Source organism: Pteropus medius, unplaced genomic scaffold (genome assembly GCF_902729225.1).
Source record: "Pteropus medius unplaced genomic scaffold, Ma_sr-lr_union100, whole genome shotgun sequence".
Taxonomy (NCBI): domain Eukaryota; kingdom Metazoa; phylum Chordata; class Mammalia; order Chiroptera; family Pteropodidae; genus Pteropus; species Pteropus medius.
This window is the reverse complement of record NW_024341755.1, coordinates 392,685-416,600: the sequence shown is the minus strand read 5'-3', so window position 1 is coordinate 416,600 and position 23,916 is coordinate 392,685. Positions and strand designations below refer to the sequence as shown.

At 36.6% G+C, this 23,916-nt stretch overlaps 1 protein-coding gene and 1 long non-coding RNA gene across 3 annotated transcripts; one reads left to right on the top strand and one right to left on the bottom strand.

Moving 5' to 3' along the window:
- Positions 1 to 1,029: 1,029 nt before the first annotated feature.
- LOC120594434 (uncharacterized) lies at positions 1,030 to 20,249 on the bottom strand. Its single transcript, XR_005650577.1, has 3 exons — positions 20,223 to 20,249; positions 4,788 to 4,790; positions 1,030 to 1,234 (listed from the first exon to the last, which is right to left on the bottom strand). It is a non-coding gene; the product is annotated as an uncharacterized LOC120594434 (long non-coding RNA).
- Positions 10,572 to 12,537, top strand: TCEAL9 (transcription elongation factor A like 9). Of its 2 annotated transcripts, none has more exons than XM_039852440.1 (3): positions 10,572 to 10,735; positions 11,239 to 11,299; positions 11,723 to 12,537. In XM_039852440.1, the coding sequence occupies exon 3, from the start codon at positions 11,776 to 11,778 to the stop codon at positions 12,082 to 12,084; it is 309 nt and encodes a 102-aa protein (XP_039708374.1). In that variant the 5' UTR covers positions 10,572 to 10,735; positions 11,239 to 11,299; positions 11,723 to 11,775; the 3' UTR covers positions 12,085 to 12,537. The 2 variants fall into 2 exon arrangements, with proteins under 2 accessions (XP_039708374.1, XP_039708364.1); XM_039852430.1 differs by having other exon boundaries at positions 11,720 to 12,537.
- Positions 20,250 to 23,916: the final 3,667 nt, after the last annotated feature.

The window sequence follows — 23,916 nt, the reverse complement described above, 5'->3', positions numbered from 1 at the left end:
TGTTAGCTGAAGAGCACTGAGCAGCATGGAGAGAGAGAGCAGTTTTAACCGGCTAAGTCGGTTACTTCTGCAGGCCCTTTCCTTTGCATTTTTTCAGATGTCTCCTCTCCTCTCTCAATATTATCCTATTATTATCTTAAAATCTTTAGAATATGTACTCTTGTTCTCTCTTTTATCCCTGGTATTCATTTTGTGTCTTCTTTTTTTTTTTTCTTGATCGCTTCTGTTAGAGGACGTTAATTTTATTAGTATTTATATAGAATCAAATTTTGTTTCTTTTGTATGTTTCATTTCTCTTTCATTAATTTCTATTCGTAATTGTTTCTTGCCTTAAGAATTGTGTAGACTGATATTGGTTCTTTCCCCAAAATTTATTGACAAGTAAACTTGTATCATTGACATTTTCCAGCCTTTCTTCTTTTCTAATATATGCATTTAAGGACATGAAATTTCTTAATAAGCACAGATAGCTGCATCCCACAGGTTTTCGTGTGTTATGTTTTCATTATTATTAAAGATAACACTAAATTTTATCATTTCTATTTTTTAATTTTATTTATTTATTTATTTATTTATTTATTTATTTATTTATTTATTTATTTTTATTATGGTGACATTGGTTAATGAAATCCAGTAAGTTTCAGGTATACGATTCAACAGTAAGTCATATATATATTGCATTGTGTGTTCACTGCCCTTAGTTAGATTTCTTTCTGTTACCACAATCATTTCTATTTTTATCAAAGAATTATTTTAAAATGTATTGCTTAATTTCCAAACACTTTGAGATTTTCTTGTTATCTACCTATTATTAACTCTTAGCTTTATACCTCCATCATTAGAGAACACATTCTAAATTTTTCAGTACTTGGAAATTTGTTGTGATGCCCCCCAGTTGCGACTCCTCTCCTCACCCCACACCCCACCTGGCAACCTCAAGCTTCCCCCAATCCCCACCCCACTGCTGCTTTGAGACTGAGCAGGCAATCGGGGAAATACACCATTGATTACTCTGAACATCCCCCCTCGCTTAATCTCAATATGGAAAGTTCATTTAAACTGCTTTGAAGTAGCTAAGCAAGTAGCTTCTGGTACACATTTACTTGGACTAATGACAAAAGTTTAATGATATGTAAAGCACCTGGCAATTAGCAAAGTGCCCTACAAGTGTCCTGAAAATGTTTATCTCAACATATTGAAAATGAAGAGTGTGACTTATTCAAATTTGTTAGGACTGTGTGAGTGATTAGATGGTTTAAGTTTGTTCTCTTTTTTACAATAAATGTCTTTTACAAATAGCAGTGCATCTATATGGTGTGTGTGACACAAAATTAAGGAGTCAGTTGTCTTTTCCACACAAATTCTGGTTGTAAAGTATCAATGTCTCCAATGAGAGTTGTAATGGAGAACCAAATTTTTAAAAAATGATTTTAAGTTTGCTAAGTACAGAAATGTTTTAGTACTTGACTAGTCATTCATCTCCGTATTCATATTCTATGTATTTTCTCATGTCAACAAACTGGTGCAAGTGACTTAAGTTATCCCACCACTTAAAGAGAAAAGCCTCCGCAATGATTCAAAACCACGGAGTCAATTTTAGCAAATGTCCCATTCACCCTTTAAAGAATTTATATTCTGCATCTGTAGGTTGTATTGCTCTATATAGGCAAATTAGGTCAAATTTTTTAGTCTTGTTGATTAAATCTTCAACAATTCTACTGATTTTTTTCTGATTCTGCTATCAATTATCTAGAGAGGTATATTTAAGTGTCCCATAATACTTTAAATTTCTGTTTCTTTTTTTATTTCTGGTATTTTTGTATTTTATATTTTGAAGCAACATCACCAGAAGCATACCGATTTAGAATTTCAGTATCTTCCTATTAGATCGACCATTTGTCATTATAAAATATATTTCTTTATCTCCACTACTTTTTCTTGCCTTAATGCCTACCTTGTTGGTTGTTTTCATAGTTACTCCAGCTTTCCTTTGGTTATGGCATGCATGTATGTATTTTTCTGCACTTCAACTTTCAGTCTTTCTGCGTCCTTTCATTTAAGGTGTGTCTAATTAAGCAGCATATGATTTATTATTTGTATCCAGTCTGATTTGAAGTGTTTAGTCTTTTTACGATTACTTTAATCATTGATATATTTGTGCTTATGTCTCTCACCTTACTATTTGTCTTCTATTTGACTTTACTGTTCTATATTCCTAAAGAATTAAATTAGACCACAAGGTCTTAATAAAGGAAACTTGTGGGCCCCTTAAACTTAATGTTCAAAATTATGTGCACATATGTACGTGGCAGGGGTAGTTGTACCCATTTCTTCAAGGTGTATGCATGTGGTGATAAAAGAGTCTATAGTTCTCATTAGTTTCAGAAGAAAGTTTATGCTATAAAAAAAAAATGAGGGACACGCAGCTGGTTAGAGGAAGAGTATGAATTTGGTTCCAATGTCTGGACTTTTAACAACTGAGCTATCCTGGGGCTATCATGGGTAAACTTTTGATATCCTTAATGATATTTTTCTGATAATAGTATTAATTACCAAGAAACTTCTTTCTCACTATAATTATGGAATTTTCTACTTGTTCTGTTTCCTGATTTTTATTTTCTGTTTTATGTCTTTAGAAACATGAAATTAAAGGATTACAATAACTTCCTGGTGGATCGATCCTTTTTTCTTTATTAAATGTCCCTCTTTGTCTATAAAATGCCCATTGCCCTGAATTCTACTTTGTTTGATATTTAAAAAGCAACACCAGCTTTCTTATAGATACAATGTACATAATAACTTTCAACATACTCTTAGGTTTCTCTTTTCTCAGTTCTTATATTTAATGTGAATCTTATATAACTATGCTATCATTTTACTTTTACTTGGAATAGTAGGGGACGGAGTGGAGATGTAGACCCAACTAGAACTGACAGGTTCTAGCCCTTGCTTGTAGACCCTGAGCTATATTTCTTCCTTAAATATTGCAAGTCCTCTCTCTTCTCAGTCTCCATGTTCTCCTTGGCTGGTGTCATCCACTTCTGCAGTTGTCACTACAGTCTTAGTGATGAGGACACCCAGTTTCACATCTCTACCCCAGACCACTCTCTGGCCCTACAAACTCTAATCCACTTCTCTAGTGGAACTCACCTCCTTGACTTCCCAAGGATGTTGCAATCTAAACAGGTCCATTGCTCTGCCATTCATCAAGATTAACCCTGTTTCTCTGCCCCAGGCTTCCTGTTCAAGCCGCAATGCTGGCTCTGGTCACAAGATGGCCCTTTACTTTACTTTTTAGGTTTCTCCAACAGACATTCAAGTTTTGTTAAAGGAGATAAATAAATCCGTCACGATATTTTAAAACAAGTTAGGAGATATTATTGGCCACACAATACCTATTCATTTTTGAAATGCATATGGATCAAAACCACTGAAGGAATCTAATCGGCGCATTTCTGTCCCATGAAATATTCATTCATATAACAAATGTCTGTCTCTCTCCCATTGCTAAGAGGTGTCTTAATTTTCAACTGAATAGCTTTTCTTTGTGTCCTTGCTTCTGCTTCTTCATAGTTTCTGTTCCCTCCTGATTTCATCTTTCTCACAACTTGGACTTATTATGACGACCTTTCAAGTCCTCAATGTCGGGGATTTCATTTTTCCCTTTGTTTTTTTTTCTTTTTCTTTTTGATGACCAACATCAATTGCCTGATTATCTCCATTATGCCCAGTTTTATTCACTGTGAGGGAAAACACAGTTCCCTTTAGAAGAAACAATAAGGTTGGGATTTGCCACTACTAAAATATCTAGAAAAACAACAATTTAAAAAATTATATTTAAGAAAATATGTAACTGTCTCCAGCTGTTCTAATCAGTGTTTTAATGGATTTATTATTTGTTTTTTGAGAGGTTGAGCACACTGATTCTGGAGCCCAGCAGTTTTGGCTACATCCAGGCTTTGCAACTTAGTAGCTGTACAACCTCAGGCAATTTGTTTAACTTCTATGTTCCTCGGCTTCCTCCTATGTAGGGTGGGGACATTGATAGTATAGCCCTCACAGGTTTCTTTTGAAGAATGGATTGATCAGTGCCTGTAAATAGCTTAGGACACTGGAACATGGTGCACACTGAAAGTATGTTATGAATATTGTTATCGTTTTTCTGCATATTCCAAATGAACGTGATAACGTATATGTTCAGAATTATTTTAATGGCAATACGATTGGAATTGTACAAAAAATTAAAAGGTAAAAACCTGACATTTAAGGAAATAACAACAGAAAAATCACCTTTAATCACACATCCATTCCCAAATGTCATCATTGGTGAATTCCTTTATGTCTTTTTCAATTTGTGAATACACATTTCCATATATATATTTATACGCCTTACTTTCTTGATTATTAGATTATAGCATTGGCAACATACACTATTGGTTCAGAACACTTTTTTGAGAACGAATAAAACGTTACCTAAAATCTACATATCTATTTTATGATGTATCTCAATATGAGAAACATCGAATGATTTTTTTTCAAGATCTAATTGGATTTATTGAACAATTCATGAAATGAGCAGCATCTTATGTAGTAAACAGAGAAATGCTCTTCGAATAATTTTTAAAAATAGATTCTAACAGAATAATACAGTTTATGACATGTAATATATGCATTATTAGGATCTTTGATGTTTTGATGTATTTCCTTGCAGTCTTTTTCTAGGCATATTTATACTTGCTATAGACTGAATACTTGTGTCCCCTCAAAATTCATATGTTGAAACTTACCCCCTACTGTGATGGTTAATTGGAGGTTGGGTCTTTGGCAGATGATTAAGTCCTGAAGGTGGATCCCTCACGAATGAGACTAGTGCCACTATAAAAGATGTCCCAGGAAGCTCCCTTGCCTTTTTCGCCACAGGAGTATACAGTGAGAAGATGGCAGTCTACGAATCTGGAAGCAGGCCCTCCCCAGATGCCAAATCTGTCAGCGCCTTGATCTTGGACTTCCCAGCTTCCAGAGCTGTGAAAAATAAATTTCTATTATTAAGCCATTCAATCTATGGTATTTTTGTTATTGTAGCCCGAATGGACTAAGAAAGTACTCAATATAATTGTGTTTCCACTGCACTACCAGTGTTTCTCCAGTGTTGGTATGCATTAAAATCTCTCAGGGAAGCATGATAACAATGTATGTTTTGGGGCCTGGTTGGAAGTGTGTTTGATTCATGGAATCAAAATGAATATTTGATAAATGAATAAATGGATGAAATGTATGTTTGAGAGACATAAAATAACTTGAGTGTAGATTCTTGAGGGTTTTCTTTCCTTCTATATGTATTTTTAAATATAACTAGGATAATTTTATACACATTGTTTTTTTAACCTGCTTTTACATAATATTTATTGTCTTTATTTGCAAAAGTAAAACATTCTCATGGGAAAAAAGGTCAAGGAACTATAGATAAATGCCATTTGTCAAACAGAGCCAAAAATACAATCCTTTCTTTTTCTATTCATTTATATTTTTAAAAGAACTGAATTAATAACTAAGACGATTTTATAATAGTCTTATATATTATCTACTTATAATATTACATTACTCCCAACAATGTTACTTTTCCTAGCGAAAAATTTCCTAGAAGAAAAAATTTCTCACAGGATAAAATTTAGGAAAAATAAATCTCCTTTCCTGTGTACCACTAATAGTAGAGGGAGCCATAGTCAGAGAATGGGGAGGAGAGCCTCATTTTAATGCGTCCAAGTCACAAAGGGGCCAACAGAAGCAAATGTGTGAAGCATTCAACCATTGTAAGGGTCTCACACCTCAAAGAGGTAGTAGAGGCCTTAAATCAGATCTTGCTCAGCTACAGAGATGTATATATGTGAAATATGTGTCGTAAAATAAGATTATACTGTTTGTAAACTATTCTTTATTGTAGAAGTTATACATTCCCACTGGAAAAAAAGGTAGAAGAATCTACAAAGAAGTATGTAAAAGAATACATAAATCACCCATAAACTCACAAACTATCCAGTCATACCCACTTTCAATATTTTGGTGTATATTATTCCATAATATTTTTTATGCATGCATATATATAAATATCTACATATGTTATTTTAAAAAATTGAATCCTTGTCATGTTGCCGTTTGTAACCTTACTCATGTGTCAATATATTACAAAACACTTTCATCTCAATAAAGATATGATTGTCCTATATTTGTCAGATATTTTATTCTGCATGTCTTTACAGTTTTATCTCAATCATTTTTCTGAATATTAAGAATTGATATGTGCCTATTAAAGATAAAATTTAACTATATAAATGCAACACTTAGAAAATAAAAGTTCCCATTATATTGAATACTCATTTCAAATACATCCTGTGGAAATATTTAAGTATATATTCAGTCAAATTTCTAACATGATATAGAAATACAGTAAAATCTCACAGTAACAACACTGGATATAATATGATTGGCGATGGGGTTGGGGACAGGGGAAAATGGAAGGATGATAATTAAGTTCAAGTGCTGAATAAACAACTGTTATGAAGTGGTATCAAAACACAGCTGAGTTCCTGATGGCTTTGGGTTATGCAGTGAGTTAACCAAACATGCTCACATCAGTCATTCCATTCACATAATCTAAAATTTTACAGGAATAAATTGTAAGGACTTCACTTGTCATGTTATGGTAGAATTTCATTCTTTTCATATTTTAAATACACAAAAATAAATATATGTATGCTGCAACAAAATGTACTATCACATGTATTAACTGTCAATTTGCCTTTTTTCTTAACAATATATGTTGGATTTTTTTCATATATATAAATCCACATCATTATTTTTTTCATAACTGCATAGTTTTGCATTATATAAATGATCAAACTTTTCTTAAACCAATCTCCTTTTAGGAATATTTAGGGTTTTTCCTTTTTTTAAAAAAAAATCTATTACCACAACTACTACAATGACCATATATGACATGGGAGTATTTCTGTATAATAAATCACTAGAAGAGGAAATTGATGTGTCCATGAACACACATATTATAAAGTTTGATATTGCCAAAATGACCTGTAAAAACGTATTTTTTTTTTTTGCATTTTGCTTGTATTTTCATTTATTTATTCTGTTGAGGCATGATTGACATATAACATTATATTAGTTTCAGGTGTACAACATAGTGATTCAATATATTACAAAATGATCACTGCAATAAGTCTAGTTAACATCCCTATACTATTGTATATTCTCAAAATACATGTGAATGTTTGAGAGTCATCAAATAAATTAACCAACTTTGAGTGTAATCAATATTTTTCATCTTTTCTAATTGCATAGGTGAAAAATTAATTCTTAGTTCTGTTCTCAATAGATCTCATTTTAATGTTTTCTTAGAAATCTATGACATGGTTTTTACATAATTAATTTAACCTGTTCCCTATTGTAAGACATTTAAGTTTCTTCTTAATTGTTCCTATTGTAAAGAATTGTGTTGAATATCCTAATAGTCATTTTCCATTTGTAAATGGTACATACCATTGGTACAAATCATTGGTGCAGTTTGAATTGTTTTAACAGAATTATATGTTTACCTTTTTTAATCTTGTAGCAAAATCATCTGGGAGAATCTTCAGTTTATGAGAATGTGTACACACATGTGAAAACGTGCATATACATGTGTATGTGCTTGGGTGCATAGCTGCCATTTCCCAGAACAATTCCCTCCTTCTGCTCTTTCATCGCTGCTTTTCACTTCTGGCTTCTCTTTGTATATTCAGGTCCAGGTCAAAGGACTGATAGTAAGAATTCAGGTCTACGAACTTTTTTAAGTACTTAGCAAATTCCTATGTACTATCCAGAAAGGCAGACCGATTCAGATTCCATGACCTGGAAATAAGTGTGAAAGTCCTTCGGGGTAGTGTAGTACATGTCCAAAAGTGCTTGCATTGAACCTGCTTTCAGACGACAACCATTGTCAATAGACTTAAACATCCTTAAGGAGGAGCAAATGGACTTCTACCCAGCAAGACAACAGGAGACAAGCCAGGGTAATGATAAAGACACAGGGCCTAGGTTCAACCAGACTGGTCTCCTCTTTCCTTCCCACCTTCCATCTATGTCCCGCCTACACTCTGAAGCCCAGATCAAGGTCTTTTTCCTCCTTGAGGCTGTCTCTAATTACCTAACTGCCTATTGCCTTTTCTGAGCTCTTGTTGGCCTGGCAGTCCACTCTTCCCTTTAGCTCTTTCTTCAAATGGCTTCATGTGAAGGGGTTCTGCCTTTGTAGTCTGTCATCTACTCTACCCCTAGGGTGAACCCACAGGGGATGTAGCCCACTCTCAGGAGGACAGACCTGGAGAAGAGGCACAAGCAGGCCTTGTATTTGAGCTCTAGGTCCTTAGTTCAGAATATTCTAGGGTCCTAGATATCAAGAGTGTGGTCTCGAAGGAGAAAGGTAAAGGCTCCAAGTAAGGCCAACTTCTTGCTCCACTGACTCTTCACTACTGGGCAAGAGAGCCTCGAGAGAAGGACCAGACACTGACCCTCTAAAAGTGGGGCCTCAGGCAGAGGCCTCTTCTGCTCAGATCTAAGGAGATAATGTCTTTGGGCACATTGCTTAAACTCCGTTTAGTTTCTTCATATATAAAATGGAAATGAAAATATCTTCCTTGCAATTGTCGTTAAGAGTATAAAATGAGACAATGGCAGTGAAGCACCTTTCCCTTTTTAGGACATTATAAAGATTTCTGGAACCATTTCCATCAAGTTGGAGAAAAACGGCTGCCATTCAGGATGTTTCAATCTTCCTAAGGACTACATATTCAAATGTTTTACTAATCACATGCTTCTTTCTAAAGTTCTGAGAGCTTGGTGGTGTTCTCCTGCTTTAGAGATAAGACCAATACAGGGAGAATAACTCACTAAGGGTCACACAGGCAGTTTGTAACAGAGTGAAATATTCTGCCTCTTTGACTTTATCTTGTTCAGGCCTGCTTTGTTCCCATGGCCTTCAGGTTGATAGCTAATCATTTGAAGAATTCCACTTGAGGCTTCAGGTTTACAAAAACAGGGCCTGGCCAGAGGGTGACTCTCCCCAAGAGATAAGAGAAATATGTATTGTTTATCAAAGATTTGCAGGCACCTCTTGACCTGGACTCACATCAGCTAGAGTCAACAGACTAAGCACAATCTCCCTTGAAGCCCTGCTGGTGCCCAAATGTCTGCGGTAGTCAATTACCCCTCGCCCTTCATATTTTCCCTTTCTTTGACATAAAAGAAGCCTGAACTCTGTAATTTAAGATGGATTTGAGGATTAGGTCTCCCATCTTCTCAGTTGGTGCCTTCTCAATCAATAAACCTTTCCTTATGTCAAACCGACGTTTTCAGTTTTGGAAGCGTCAGGCACACAGACTTTGGACAGGTAAATTGTTCTAAGGCTGGCACTGGGACTAACATTCTCCTGTCTTTCACACCAGTGTTCTGTCCAGAAGACCAAACCCATTATATCTTGGGTTTTCTGGTGCTCAAATAAATACACATGCTTCCCTGAAGACAGAATAATACACTAGAAGAGCAAGTAAAATAAAATGACATGCAGTAAGGTTTTTTTTTTCTCTCCACATAATCCATTGAAGTTTTTATTCTGACTCACAAAGGGACACTGAAACTTACATGAAACAAATGCATGTTTATGTCCCCTGTTATTTTTCAAATATTACCTCTGAAACCTATGCAATTTTATTGACAAATTTGTGACCATTACCAAAGACTGAGGCGAGGCTGAAAGATAACTAATATCCGTTGAAGACTTTATATGAGTGAAGTGCTTTGCGCCAAGAGTTATCGTTTAGAATTCTCAACAGTCAGTTATATGAGGTGTATATTATTATTCTCTCCTTACAAAAGAGGAAACAATTGATGATTCTGCAGGCAACACAGCTTCTTAGCAAATACTACCACCAGGGCTCTGGAGTCAAACATTAGTCTTCTTTTTTCCATTTTGAATCCTTTTCCCCAAATGAAATCTTATTATAATAATAGCTCGTACTTTTAAAGCACCATATACCAGGCACTATTCTCAGGACCGTACATGCATTAACTCATTTAACTGAAGCAATTGTCTTTGTCTTTTCCGACTATAAAAAAATACTTAAAATAAAGAATATAAAAGTATTAAGAATAAAGTAAAAACTACATTAAAAGATCTCATTCCTCCCCCAAGCTTTTTTATCAAACGACCCACTGCTAAGTCAACCCTGCTCCACAACTGCCAAAGACCAGATTGCACATGAAATGGAGGCTGGGGGAGGGGCGATGGCTACAGGAGTTAATGCTGGGAGCGGAAGGCAGGAAGAGACAATTCTGGAAAGAATTAGAGAAGTTTAGTAGCTCCAGAAAAAGATGCAGCCCAAACCTAGTAATCAGAGAAAGGCAAATAAAAAATTTCCCTCTGAGATATGCGACAACAAAAAAAACTGACAGGGCCAAAAGTATAAAGGGGGAGGAGGCAGAAGGCGGGCTTACTTCTGCCGCGCTTTTGGTGGGCGTGGAAATTAGGGCCCCAAGCTCACTGGTGACGTAGATCTCACATGACCAGGAGTCGACGTGTGCAGAAGTCTTGCGAGTCTGGTCCTTGTTCTCATCTGGGTACCAGCTCCCTTCTGCATCGCGACGCAGGGGCCTGAGGCCAGGAGAAAACCAATTTGCCGGAATTTTGCAGGTTGGTGTCAAAATAAGTGCTGCTTGAGGATTTCTAGGGTGGGGGTGGCCCAGAGCAGAGACTCGAGAGAGTCCTGGTCAAGTCCATCTCCCCACCTCCCACCCAGTTCCCGGTCTGTAGGGAATGAACCTTGGAAAAGAGACTAGGGGTCTTGGGAGAAATACAGGGAGACCTGTGGTAGTTTAAAAATAATCATTCTCTGCCATCTCAGACCGCTTTCCCGACACCTACCCTCCCCCCAACCCCCGCCCCAGTCTTAAAGATAGTTTGGAAATAATGTGCTTTGCCTACTCCCTGTCTGATGGGAAATTCGAGCCAACTTGCACTGCAAAGAGGGGGAGAACTGGGAGAAACAGAAGGTGAGAAACTTTCCATAACTGAGAACCTTAATGGGGAAAAAGGTCCGTGCTGCTGGTCACCAAGCGCTTGCTCCACCTCCCCTCCTCCACTCCCTTCTCCCTGGCCCTCCCCCTCCCATTTCCCGTTTGTGCTCGGATCCGCAGGTCTTGTTCATATCACTACGCAAGACTAGAAGAGACGGAGAAACTGACTGGATCAAGACAGGTAGGTGAGGGGTATATTATAAAGACGCTTCGGGTGGAGGCGGGCGAGGTCGTGACAGAGGTCTGGGCCCCACTGTATCTCCTCATCCCAGCCCCGATTCTGCTAGCCTATTCTGTTCTGGGAGGGCTTTGTGATACGTCTGTTGGGTTGGGCGGGGGTGGGGGCGGGGCGGGGCAGAAGTGGTTGAAGAGGGCCTTGGAAATGGCTGGAGGGAGGGACAAGAGAGCCGTGAGGCGGTGGAAAGTGGTGGTAAGAGGGGCCAGCTTAGGGAAACTGATTGCTGATTGAGTCTCCTGGCTGCAAGATTTTTGATGATAGCCCTGAATCAAAAAAAGGGATGGGGCAAATGCTGAGACCTTTGTCCAGAGCACTGGTCCAGTCGCCAAGCTTTTGATTTACCATCTCCTTCTTGCTTCCTAGAAGTAATTGTATTCAAAGAATAATAACTGCAAGAGAAAAGAGAAGGGAGAAACAAGATGAAACCTTGTCAAATTGAAGGAAAACCAGAAAATGGGAGTGAACCAAAGCTTGAGGAAGAGCCAAAGCCTGAGGAAAAGCCAGAGGAGGAAGCGCCAGAGGAGGAGGAAAACACAGAAGGAACTTTCAGAGAAAGGCTGATTCAGTCACTCCAGGAATTTAAGGAAGATATACACAACAGGCATTTAAGCAAGGAGGATATGTTTAGCGAAGTGAATGAAATAGATGAGATAAGGAGAGTAAGAAACAAACTTATAGTGATGCGTTGGAAAGTTAATCGAAACCATCCTTACCCCTATTTAATGTAGTTTACCTTGATTTTTATTTTTTCTCTATTAGCATTTGCATTAAGCCTTCTTTTGATTTGCATTTTCCTGATAAACTTTTGCCCATTTTCCTGCTTGTTGCTCTTAGTGGTTTAAGATGCATCTCTTATCTGCATTTTATTGTTTATCATATTTTGAATCAATCTCCCAGTCTCTGCTTTTTAATAGAGCTTTACTCATTTGTACAAAAGGAGGTTCCTGACAGAATATAAAATGAAAAAACATTACTAGGTAATAGGCGACTGTCATTTCTTAAAAGGAAGAGTACATTTGTGTATTACGTATATGCACAGAGAAACATGAAGGATGAAAGACAAAAGTACAGTGAGTGCTAGGATTATGAGTGATTTTTAACATTCTGCATATTTGTATCTTTCCTTATTCTTAGAATGTATACACATTGTTAAAATAATAAACATTTTATAGCAAAAATAACCAACAGCACTTACCAGTTTATTTCTCCAGTCACTAGGGCACTCGATATTTGTTGACAGAATTTTAGAAGCAAATGTGAACTCCAAATTATCACCAGACCACCTAGCTAGAAGAATAACTTTTACATCTTATCTGTAAAATAAAATAATGCTCTCTAAGGTATCTCGTGAGGACCAAATAAGGATATGACAGCTATATCTGACAGGTTTTTCTTTCCGCATCTGCCCATGCAGGATCCCAGCTCCCAAGAGATTTGGTTCAGTTATTTGGGGGAGGGAGGTGGAGTAAGTATTTCTCACGTGTGCTTAATAAATCCAGGCCAACTCTTAGGTGGGTACAACCTTTATGTTCCTCTCCTGCTGTGCCTGCCCAACCTCGCATTCCCTCCTCTCAAAATACTACCGTGTATTTTGAATATCCCTGCCCCTTCATCCAGGTCCTGTATCTTTCAGGCCCCTACTTCTATTGGTGTTTTGGAATTCTCAAATAATGAAGCCAAACATATTTTTTCAGAACCCCCAGTGGGCTGAATCACAGACCTCTACAGAAAAGAGTGCCCATCTCTTCAATTTAAACATTTATGCAGGGCCACTTGGCCATGATATCTTAAAGATACCTTGGCAACTTGGAGATTTTAATCACAGGCCCCTTCCGCATAATACTATGAGTCTGTTTGAGGGTTGGACCTGAAGACAATCTCTTAACACATGCTTTAGTCAGAATTGCTTCTTTGAGTGTAAGATTATGGTTTTCTCTATTTCCTTAGGGTAAGTGATTTCTTCCAGACGATCAGTGTCAGACCCTTCTCACCAGTTCATCAGATACCCCTAGACCTATGTAAATTGTAAAGGGAGAGAGGTTCAAGTCAGATTCGGGGATGTTCCCATATTTACCTGGAAACATGAAAGTGCAATGTAAAAAAGTGTATCTACATCTAAATCTACGTATCTATAGATGTATAGATGGCTCACAGTTGTACCAGTTGTATTTTATTTTTCCTCTGTGCTGCTCTTTTTGGGGGCAATTTATGTCTCCAGACTGTAACACCCTGATGGATGATGCTGGTGGGGCTGGATTACGGCTATAATGAGATGAGGGTCCAGGGAGTGACTGGCGGTTTTACAAGACAGGATGAATCCATCCCCCTGGAGCTCATAGGGGTGGTTCTTAGGATGTGGAAGAGCTCGCCCCAGCTACACTCCTCTCCAAGGTGGTCTGACTTTGTGTTCTATGCTTTTGCCTGTAGCAGGCACCAGATCCTCCTATGCTGATGGCCAGGCTGTCCTGGATATGTATTCCTGGGGAACAACAACTGTCCCCATTGCAGGTCAGAGCACTGGACTTCTTTTTTTTTCCTTCACAAGGGGATTTCATGGGAACTTTTTATAGGAAAGGGGATAAGACCTCAAAATCCACTAACTAAAAACATTGGTTGCGGTAGTCTTTGTCCCAGCCATGATTCGTCTGGTTATAATCAGCTAACTTGGGGTTAAAGTAGATGGAAATGATTTTAGACAGTACACAAATATTTTAAATTGTAATATCCATGGATTTATTTGAATATATTAATGAATACTCTGTTTAAAGCAAATGATGATTGTTTAGATTTAGGGTGGTGTCATAAAGTTCCGTTTTTGAAAGAGTATTCGAATTAAGTGAGTCAATTTGAAAAACATGAAGTAGAACACTATTAATATTAACAGCATTGATAGCATAAGTGGTATACAAATATGGCAAAAATCATCCTAGTGGGAAACATTGCCTTAGCATAATTGATTTAAGCTGAGATTTCTCCCCACTTATAAGTTAACTACTTAACCTGCTACTGTTTAATGGATACTGGCAGGAGATACTCGAATCCTGGGTCAGAAGAAACAGGGACATTATTAGTCACGGCAAAAGCAGTAGCCAGAGCTTCATACTGGTTTGTGTCACTCTCCAAGATCCTCAAGTTCCATGGGGTGACAGGGCCCATAATGGATGTCTGTTCACGCAGCGCGTTGTGTTATAGGAAAGAAACCCTGAGTTTGGAGATTTCACCACTTTCTTAGTAAGCAGAAGCAAGCCTGCCCTGTACCCAGAGAAAGATGTTAACTCATCCCTCAAAGCTGCTTGCTGCAAACACGACTGAGAAATGGCCTTCCCTGTGTGAAGAATGGTCAGGGCCTTACCTCTTGGTATATTGCCAATAAAAATGTGCAGGAATGTTCAAGATCCAAGGCAGATTGCCTCTCCCAGTAACAGTTTTCTCTGTGTAATAAATCTTAATGTGAATGGCAAACCTTTCCTAACATCACAAATGTTGATTTCTAATTCCAAGTTAAATAAAGCAGATAATGTAGTATGCTGTAGAGTGTAAACAGGGCATTTGTAACTTTCTCGTTTTTACTTAAATATATAGGATTTTGAATGAGTACTAAATAACCAAACAAAAACATCAACTAAGAAACTAAAAGTAAGTAGTATATGAGGAACTGGAAAGTTAAAGTAACACATAGCTACCATGACACACAAAAGAAGTAGAGGAGCAAGACCAATGGATTTACCAGGATGCTAATGACAGGGGTAATCTTTTGCACAATTTTGCACTGTGAAACTGAAAGGAAAATGTGTTTAAAAGTCAGCCCCAGATCCCATATACACGTAATCACCGCTGCCTATATAAAAGGAAAAGGCAAAAGCTAAGAGAAAAGCTAGTCTGTTTCCTCTACAAAGAAAGTTCAAGCTAAGTTAAGGGTTGAGGGAAGGAGACCTCTCATATATTAGCAGTATCCCAAAGAAGTTATTTGATATTCTGACATTGGCGTTTTGCAAGAGCCTTAGCAAAAACAATTGCGTAAATTTGATGGATAATTTAGTTGGCTATGGAGCATCTTTTCGGTACTTATTGGCCATTTGTATATGTTACTTTGAGAAATGTATATTCAAATATTTTGCCTTCATGCTCCTTTAATATTTTCAGTATAGTTTGGGTAAAGAATAATCTTAAAGGGATAAGGTAGAGCCATAGGTACTACATGTTCATCATGAATTATTAAAAGAAAAATGAAGAACAGGAGGTACAGTATAATACACACACACACACACACACACACACACCCCAACAAATATCACGATGAAGCAATTCAGCTCACTAAAAGGAGGGATCACATCCTTTTAAGTGGCATTTTGATATATCACTAGACCTCCTGCTATCTGGTTGTTCAAGAAATAACTATTTTTAAAAATTTCTCCTAATGGATAATTATATTATTTTTGCATTGTAACTGTCAAGGTAGTTTCTTGGACTGACATAGAGCATAGAGTCTTTCTTCCCTTCCATGAACTGAGTCATTTTCTAGGTGTTATATCACTAACCTACTGTTTAATAGAAAAGAGAAGTGAGGCTTAGAGAGATTAAGTGTCTTGGCTAAGGTCACTCAGCTATTAAATGGAGTGCCTGCCTAAGGTCAAAACCCTTGCTCCTAATCTCTGCTCTGCATCAGTTGGTATTTAATAAACAGTAACAACAACGCCATTGTGCTGAATAAATTATCATCTCCTCAAAGCTCCGTGCTCTTTCAAGGCCTGGTCTTAGTTCTCACCATTTTCCTTGCCTAAAACATTCTCTCAACCACTCCTCACACACTTACCCTGGATAAATCCTACTCGTCCATCCCATAATGGGTGTTACTTCTTTTAAACAGCTTTGTTGAGATCTAGTTCACATACCATACAATTTGTCTACTTAAAATGTACACTCACTGGTTTTTAGTATATTTACAGTTACGTGCAACTATCACCACAGTCAATCTTAGAACATTTTCAAGTCAAAAAGAAACACCATACCCTTACCTATGACTCCTCCCCCATGCTTCTATTGTTTCAGCCCTAAGAAAACAGTAACCTGCTTTCTATTTCTATAATTTCCCAATCCTGGAACACATTGCTCTTTTTTCCAATGCCTTACTGTTGAATTGTACACCTGAAACTTACTGGATTTCGTTAACCAATGTCACCATAATAAAAATAAATAAATAAATAGATAGATAAATAAATAAATAAAATGTCCCAATCCTGGACATTTCATAAGAATGTGCTCATATAAAATGTGGTCTTGCAATTGGCATTTTTTCCTTGGCATGTTTTCGAGATTCGTCCATTGTGTAGCATGCATTCCTTTATTTCTTCTTATGGCTCAACAATATTCTATTTTATGACTAGGCCACATTTTGTTTATCCATTAGTCCACTGATGGATATTCGAGCTGTTTCCATCTTTTGCTTATTATGAATAATGGAAATATGAACATTCGTGTACAAGTTTTGTGAGGACATATGATCTTATTTCTCCTGGGTAGATCTAAGAATTGAACTGCTGGGTTATACAGTAACTCTGTGCTTAATCATTTCAGGAAATGCCATACTGTTTTCCAAACTAGCTGATTGTTTTACATTCCCACTAGCAGTGTGTAAGGGTTTCAATTTCCCCATATCCTTAACAACACTTTTATTGTCTGACTTTTTGATTTTAACCATTTTAGTAGGGGTAAAGTGGTTTTTGTAATTTTTATTTAATTTTAATTTTGTCTTGTAATGCTTTTATTTGTTTTTAAAATATAGTTGGTATTGAAGTGGTTTTGAAGGAACTCTGAAAGGGATTGCATCGAATCTGTAGATCGATTTGATGAGTATTGCCATTTTAACAGTATTAAAATTTTCAATTCGTGAACGTGAGATTTTTTCCTATTCAATTGCATTTTCTTTAATTTCTTTCAGTAATGTTTTGTAGTTTGCAGAGTATAAACTTTGTAATTCCCTTATTAAATTCATTTCTAAGTATTTTATTCCTTTTGATGCTATTATAAATAGCGTTTTCTTAATTTTCTTTTCAGATTATTTGTTGCAAGTGTATATAAATACAATCGACTTTTGTGTATTGATCATGTATCCTGTAATCATCCTGGAGTTGTTTGTTAGTTCTATTAGTTTGTCAGTGGATTCCATAAGACTTTCTACATATAAGATCATGTCATCTATAAATAGAGATAATTCTACTTCTTATTTTTCAACCTGGATGCTTTTTATTTCTTTTTGTTGCCTAATTGCCCTGGCTAGAATCTCCAGTACAATGTTGAATAGAAGTGGTAAGAGCACACATCTTTGCCTTGTTCTTGATCCTAGGGGTAAGCCATCTAGTGTTTCACTATTAAGTATGATGTCAGCTTAGGGTTTTTTGTTTTGCCCTTTATCATGTTGAGAAAGCTCCTGATTTGGGGATATTAAAACAAACTTGCATTCTAGGATAAATCCCACTTGGTCATGATGTATAATTGTTTTTATATGTTGTTGGTTTGCTTTCCTAGTATTTTGTTGGAGATTTTTGCCTAAGAGAAAGTGATTTGTATTTTTTCTTGTTATATCTTTGTCTGGTTTTGATATCGGGGTAATACTGGTCTCATAAAATGAGAGACATGTCCTCTCCTTTTCTAGTTTTGGAAAAGTTTGTGAAGAATTCTTTTTTTTTTTTTAAATGTTTGGTAGAATTCAGCAGTGAAGCCATGTGGGCCTAGGCTTTTTCGTGTGTGGGTAGTTTATTATTATTGTTACTAATTCAATCTCTTCATTTGTTATAAGTCTATTCAGATTGTCTGTTTATTCCTGAGATATTTTTGGTAGTTTGTGTTTTTCTAAAAATTTGTCCATTTCAGCTAAGTTATCTCACGTGATGGCATACAATTTCATATTATACCTTTCATATAATCCTTTTTCATAAGGTTCGTAGTAATGACCCCTTTTTCATTTCTGATTCTAATAACTTGATTTCTCTCTCTTACTCACTCTTGCTCTCGCTCTCCAGCTCTATCCCTCTCTCATGAATCTAGCTAAAGATTTGTCAACATTGTTTATCTTTTCAAAGAACTAGCTTTGGTTTCACTCATTTTCTCTACTCTCTTTCCATTCTCCATTTCATTAATTTCTGCTCTAATCATTATTTCATTCTTTCTGCTTGCTTTATGTTTAGATTGCTCTTTTTTTCCAATGTCTTAAGGTGGAAAGTTATGATATTAACTTGAGATCTTTCTTCTTCTTCAATATAGGCATTTATTTACAGGTATATATTCCCCTCTCAGCATAAATTTAGCTCTATCTCATAAGTTTTGGTATATTGTGCTTCAACCTACCCAAGTTCCATCCCATAAATTTCTGTATTCTGTATGTTGTACTTCATTTTCATTCATCTCAAAGTATTTTCTAATTTTCATTTTTAATTTGTTCTTTGAAGCTTTGGCTATTTAAGAGTGTTATGCTTAATTTCTAAATATTTGTGAGTTTCCTATTTCCTATTATTGATATAAAATTTTATTCCATTATAGCCAGAGAACGTATCTTGTATTTCTAACCTTTTAAATGTATTGAGGTTTGTTTTACAGCCTGTCACACAGTCTACCATGAAGAATGTGCCATGTGCACTTGAGATGAATGTGCATTCTGCTGTTGCTGGGTGGAGTAGTCTATATATCTATTACGTCTAGTTGGTGCACAGTGCTCTCGAGTCTTCTATTTCCTGATTGATCTTTTGCCCAGTTGGTCTATTTATTATTAAAAGTGGGTTATTAAAGTTTCCAACTATTATTGTTGATTATCTATTTCTTCCTTCATTTTTATCAGTTTTTGATTCATGTATTTTGATGTTCTGTTGTCAGGTGCATATATATTTATAATTGCTATATATTTCTTATGGATTGACTCTTTTATCATTATAAAACATTTCTCTTGCTTTCAGTTTTTGGTCTGGCATTAAACAACTTGGAAGTCATCACTCCATCTTAACAACAAGTAAAAAGCCAAACAAACTGAAAATCAACAATTCTTCTTGAGAATTGAGATCACAGAGCAAATCACTGCCCCCTCCCCCTCAACAAAGGAGAAACAGACAAGCAGATACAGAGAATCACAATTTGCTAAAGCAAAATTCATGAACAGAAATGTCCCTAGGAACCATACTGAGAACCAGTTCTAAGATATCTGAAAGAATCAGGACTCCTAAAAATGGTACTGAGATTGAGAAAACCTGCATTGTAATTGACAAATTGCTAGAAGAGGAGGACATTAGCATTTCTCATTCTGCCCCAACTACTGAGATTGCAAGGTTAAGCTCCAGGTGAGTGCCTTCATTGATGGAATGGGGACTGTCCCATGGGTGCAGAATGAGAAATGCTAATGTCCTCCTCTTCCTAGGAAGAAAGCTCCATGTGGGGAGCTGCAGGAAGAGGATACCATGTGTTTTCCACCGATGGTTAGAAGTGCAATTTATGCCTCCCTGACCTAGGAATGAAGAGGGAATGAGAGATCTAGGTTCAAATACCACAGACTCTCCCCTTTCTTATGGAATTTTTATAAATTTTCTTGAATATGTTTATCCACTTGATATATGCCCTTAAGATCATTTCCAGAGGTTTTTAAGTTGTTTTGTTTTGTTTTTTAAATAATTTTCACCAGTTTCACGGGATATCAGATCCACAAAGCTCCTTACTCTGTCATGCCAGAAATTGACCGCCTAGACTTTACTTCCTGGAAGACTTCACTGGCAACTGAGTTAACTCTTCTTACTCAGTGCTTAAAGTGCCCCTTCAGTACTTGCCACACCCTCCTTGTCTCCCCCCATTAAAACATACTTCATAAGAATAGGAAGGCTGTATTTACCGTGTGTGTGTGCGTGTGTGTGTGTGTATCACACACATATCTCCAAGGCCTTGCTTGGCACATTTTAGATGCTCAAAAAATTATGGTTGAACTGAAAGTATATTTCTTATATTTTTATTAGGTGGAAGGAGCTATGTCTTGGGAATCAGAACTCCTAAATATGGTACTGAGATTAAAAGGGCAAGCAGTGCCTATCACAGAAAAGGGTTCAAACAACAAATGGATAAAGGAATGAATGAAATATAAATTTTGGGACTTATTAATAGATGAAACTGAGTAGAGGTTAAGACCATGGACTTAGGAAATAGATTAAATGGATTCGAATTCCTGCTCTATCACTTCCTATTTGTTGCTTAGCTTCACTGTCCTGAAATTTTCTTATGTATGAAATGAAGGATAATATCAGCACTTACATCATAGGATTTGGGGGAGGATAAAATGCAATAATGAATATACATATACAACAATGCCTGGCACATATCAGCCTTTATATAAGTGCTATTTTATTTTATTTCCGTCACTATGTATGTTTAAGAAAACTAGGATAACTCTGTAATGCTATTTCATAACCTGAATTTAAAAGAAAAATAATTAATGATTTTTTTTTCTTTTACTTGCAAAAAGGATACATTTTCCTTGGAGACAATTTAGAATGGTAGAAGTAATCACCATATCAGAAATTCATCTAATGAGTCATATTAGAAATTCATCTTTAATCTCAAAGATGAAGACAACTAAATGAGAGGGGGTGAGGGAGGAGCAGGGGCGCCAAGTCATCATGTATAGGTTTCTAAGTGTAAAATGTGGCACAAGATGCTGTCATGGTACTAATGCCTGAGTTTCAGATTCCTGATAGGAAATGCAGCCCCTGACTCAGGAAATGGGGTAGGAGTGTAAAAGGGGAAGGGTAGAAAGAAGGGTGTGTGTGTGTGTGTGTGTGTGTGTGTGTGTGTGTGTGAGAGAGAGAGAGAGAGAGAGAGGATTTACTCTTTAGTTATAGATAAAAATCACCTGTACTATCAACACATAAAAATGATCAGTTTTACTAGTCTTTAGAAACAATTTCTTGATTATTCTCAGATCTATCTAATTTTCACAGAATATTTGGGAAAATGTTGGAAAATCATAAATAAGAAGATTTATGATTTTGTCTATCATCCATCACCACAAGAGCCAAAAGTCATTATAAATAAAATGTTAATGTATTTCTTTTGATTTTATACAAAATGTGTATAAACCTACAAGGTAGGTAGGTAGATAGATGATAGAAATATAGCAGATAGAATTAGCCAAGAAAGCATAGGTGACTGTATTTCTAGTTCTGCTGCTATTTCTGTGTCTCAGGTTCCTAATTTGTAAAATAGGCTCTTGGATTGAAATAATTCTAAGATTGTTCTAGTTTTGATAAATTCATGATCTGTGAAAGCTTAAGACTGCTGCTGAGATTATAAATCCTGCCCTGTAAATCCAAAATTAGTCAAAAGCACAGAAAACATGATTATAAAATCCAATGTTCTATAAGCTTGCTAATCCAGTCTTTTGGCCTCACAGTTTATTTGGTTTTCTATTTCCAATCCTCTCTGATGACTTTGCACATAAGTACCCAACCAGTACACAAGCGGATAATTATGAACAAATATACTAAATATACTAAACAGTATAGTGAAAATTAACTAAATGTGGGTAGTATAAAGCTGTGAAAATTTCATTTTAGGTCCTATTAAAAAATTATTTTGTACTCAACACTTGTAATTAAACAAGCCTCACTACCATATTTACTATCTTGTCTAGCTGGACGGTAAGAAAGGGATTGTAAAAGGCACTTACCAGTAAGGTGTGTGATGGTTTTAAAAATATGACTCCTCCCATCAAGAGTTGGAGTCTATGGTCCTTCTCTTTGAATCTTGGAAGAGGTCGTATAACTGTTTCAAGCAATGGAAGACAGTAGATCTGATCCTGAGACTTCCATGGGTAGGTCATAAAAGATCATATACCTTCCACCTTTATTTATTTAGTTTTTACAGGGAACATTTGTTTTTAAAGCCCTGAGATATGGCTATGCTGGACAGGCTATATGTAGGAACTCTGGTTGATAGTCCCACATGAGCCTGTTGTTCAGCTATCTCAGTCTCAGTTGTTCCTGGCCCCAGCTGCTTGAGTCATCTACTACTCCCTTTCAAGTTACCCTCAGTCAAGCCATCCTGGCTGAGGCCCCAGACATCCTGGAACAGAGAAGAGTAGCCCCCACTGTGTACTTTGTGAATTGCTGACTCACAGAATCTGTGAGCATAAATATCAGTTATAGTTTACACCAGGGAATTTTGGGATGATTTATCTGGAAGAGTTATGTATCATGCTTCAGGTGATAACCATAGGCACATTATAGTCATGAAGCCAATGTATTATCGAGTGAGCCAAATAGAGCTGGGCAAGTGTGAGAAAAATTGAGAAAATGAAAGTAGAGTTTTAAATTAGCAGCTCATATTTTGGAGAAAAATATTTATATAAACTTTTGTATTTTTGATATCTCTTGAAAAAAAAAAGGAATTTTTGACAACTTTGGACCCAAATCCCCTCAAGACAATCACTGGCAAGCGGTGAGCAGAGGGTGTCCCATTTTGATAGAGCATGTGATCCTCGGTTTAACCAGATTCCTTCATAGCTGGCTTCGCTCACATACATGTTCCTTGTGGCCATGTCAGTTGCAGCCCCTGAACTAACAGGATCTGCTGGGTACTAGGACCTTGCTGGGTGCTAAAAGTATTAGCAATGGAACTTTGACTAGCATTAGTAAGGCAAGGGAAAGTGACCTCATGAACGTTTATGCATGAGTTTCCTGATAACTCTTCTAAGTTCATCCCAAAGTCCAGAGGAAAGTAGGAATGGTGTTAGCCTAGGCCTGATGCTAAAAGGGTCAAGGGATTTCTCTTGGCTCACACATAGTCCAGCTCAATTATTCAGTTTAGGAGACTATACGGGACAGATTTTTTTTTTTTCCATCAAAGTCTTAAACAATAGGAAAGAGTGGCCATGGGTCTCTGGTGTCTCAAGATATCATCTGCAGTCCCTACAATAAAGAAAATAATATCCCTCAGCTCTCCAGTAGATAATGAGGTGCTGAATATTTGTTGCTTTCACATTCAAACATCTTAGCCTCATGGCTCTGTTATTATTTCAGACTAGATTTTTTGAATGAAATGCATTCTCTCTCAAATGATCCAAACTCTGACAGCAACACCCTTAAAGTTTCATCAGGCCTATTCTCCATTCTTCATAGGTCTTGGCATCATAGTTATAATGGCCATATCTTATAGGGAAGCAGTGCCTATCACACAGGGAAGCTAGAGTAGGCATAATTTCCTGTATTCTTAATACTTAGTTTCAGTTTGTTAATAGGTACTTAAATTTAAGAGAAAAAGAGAGAATCACAATAAGATTTCAGCAATTAAGCATCATGAAGACACACAGAGAACCATGCTAGGCAGGAACAGAGATATCCACACCCACAGAACCCACCAGGTCTCAGACCACCCAATCCCAAGCCTATCCTTCACCCAGGAGAGTATAATAATAGAAAAATAGGACAGTAACTATAATCCAACTGGATGCATTTCTAGCCAAATATCTGTGAGCTATATCATGGCAATATGCAAAAAAAAAAAAAAAAGAAATCAACAAAAATGAGCTTCCTTTG

Bases quoted from the DNA above. Each gene is read 5' to 3' on its own strand.
- TCEAL9 (XM_039852440.1), top strand. From the start codon at position 11,776: ATGAAACCTTGTCAAATTGAAGGAAAACCAGAAAATGGGAGTGAACCA.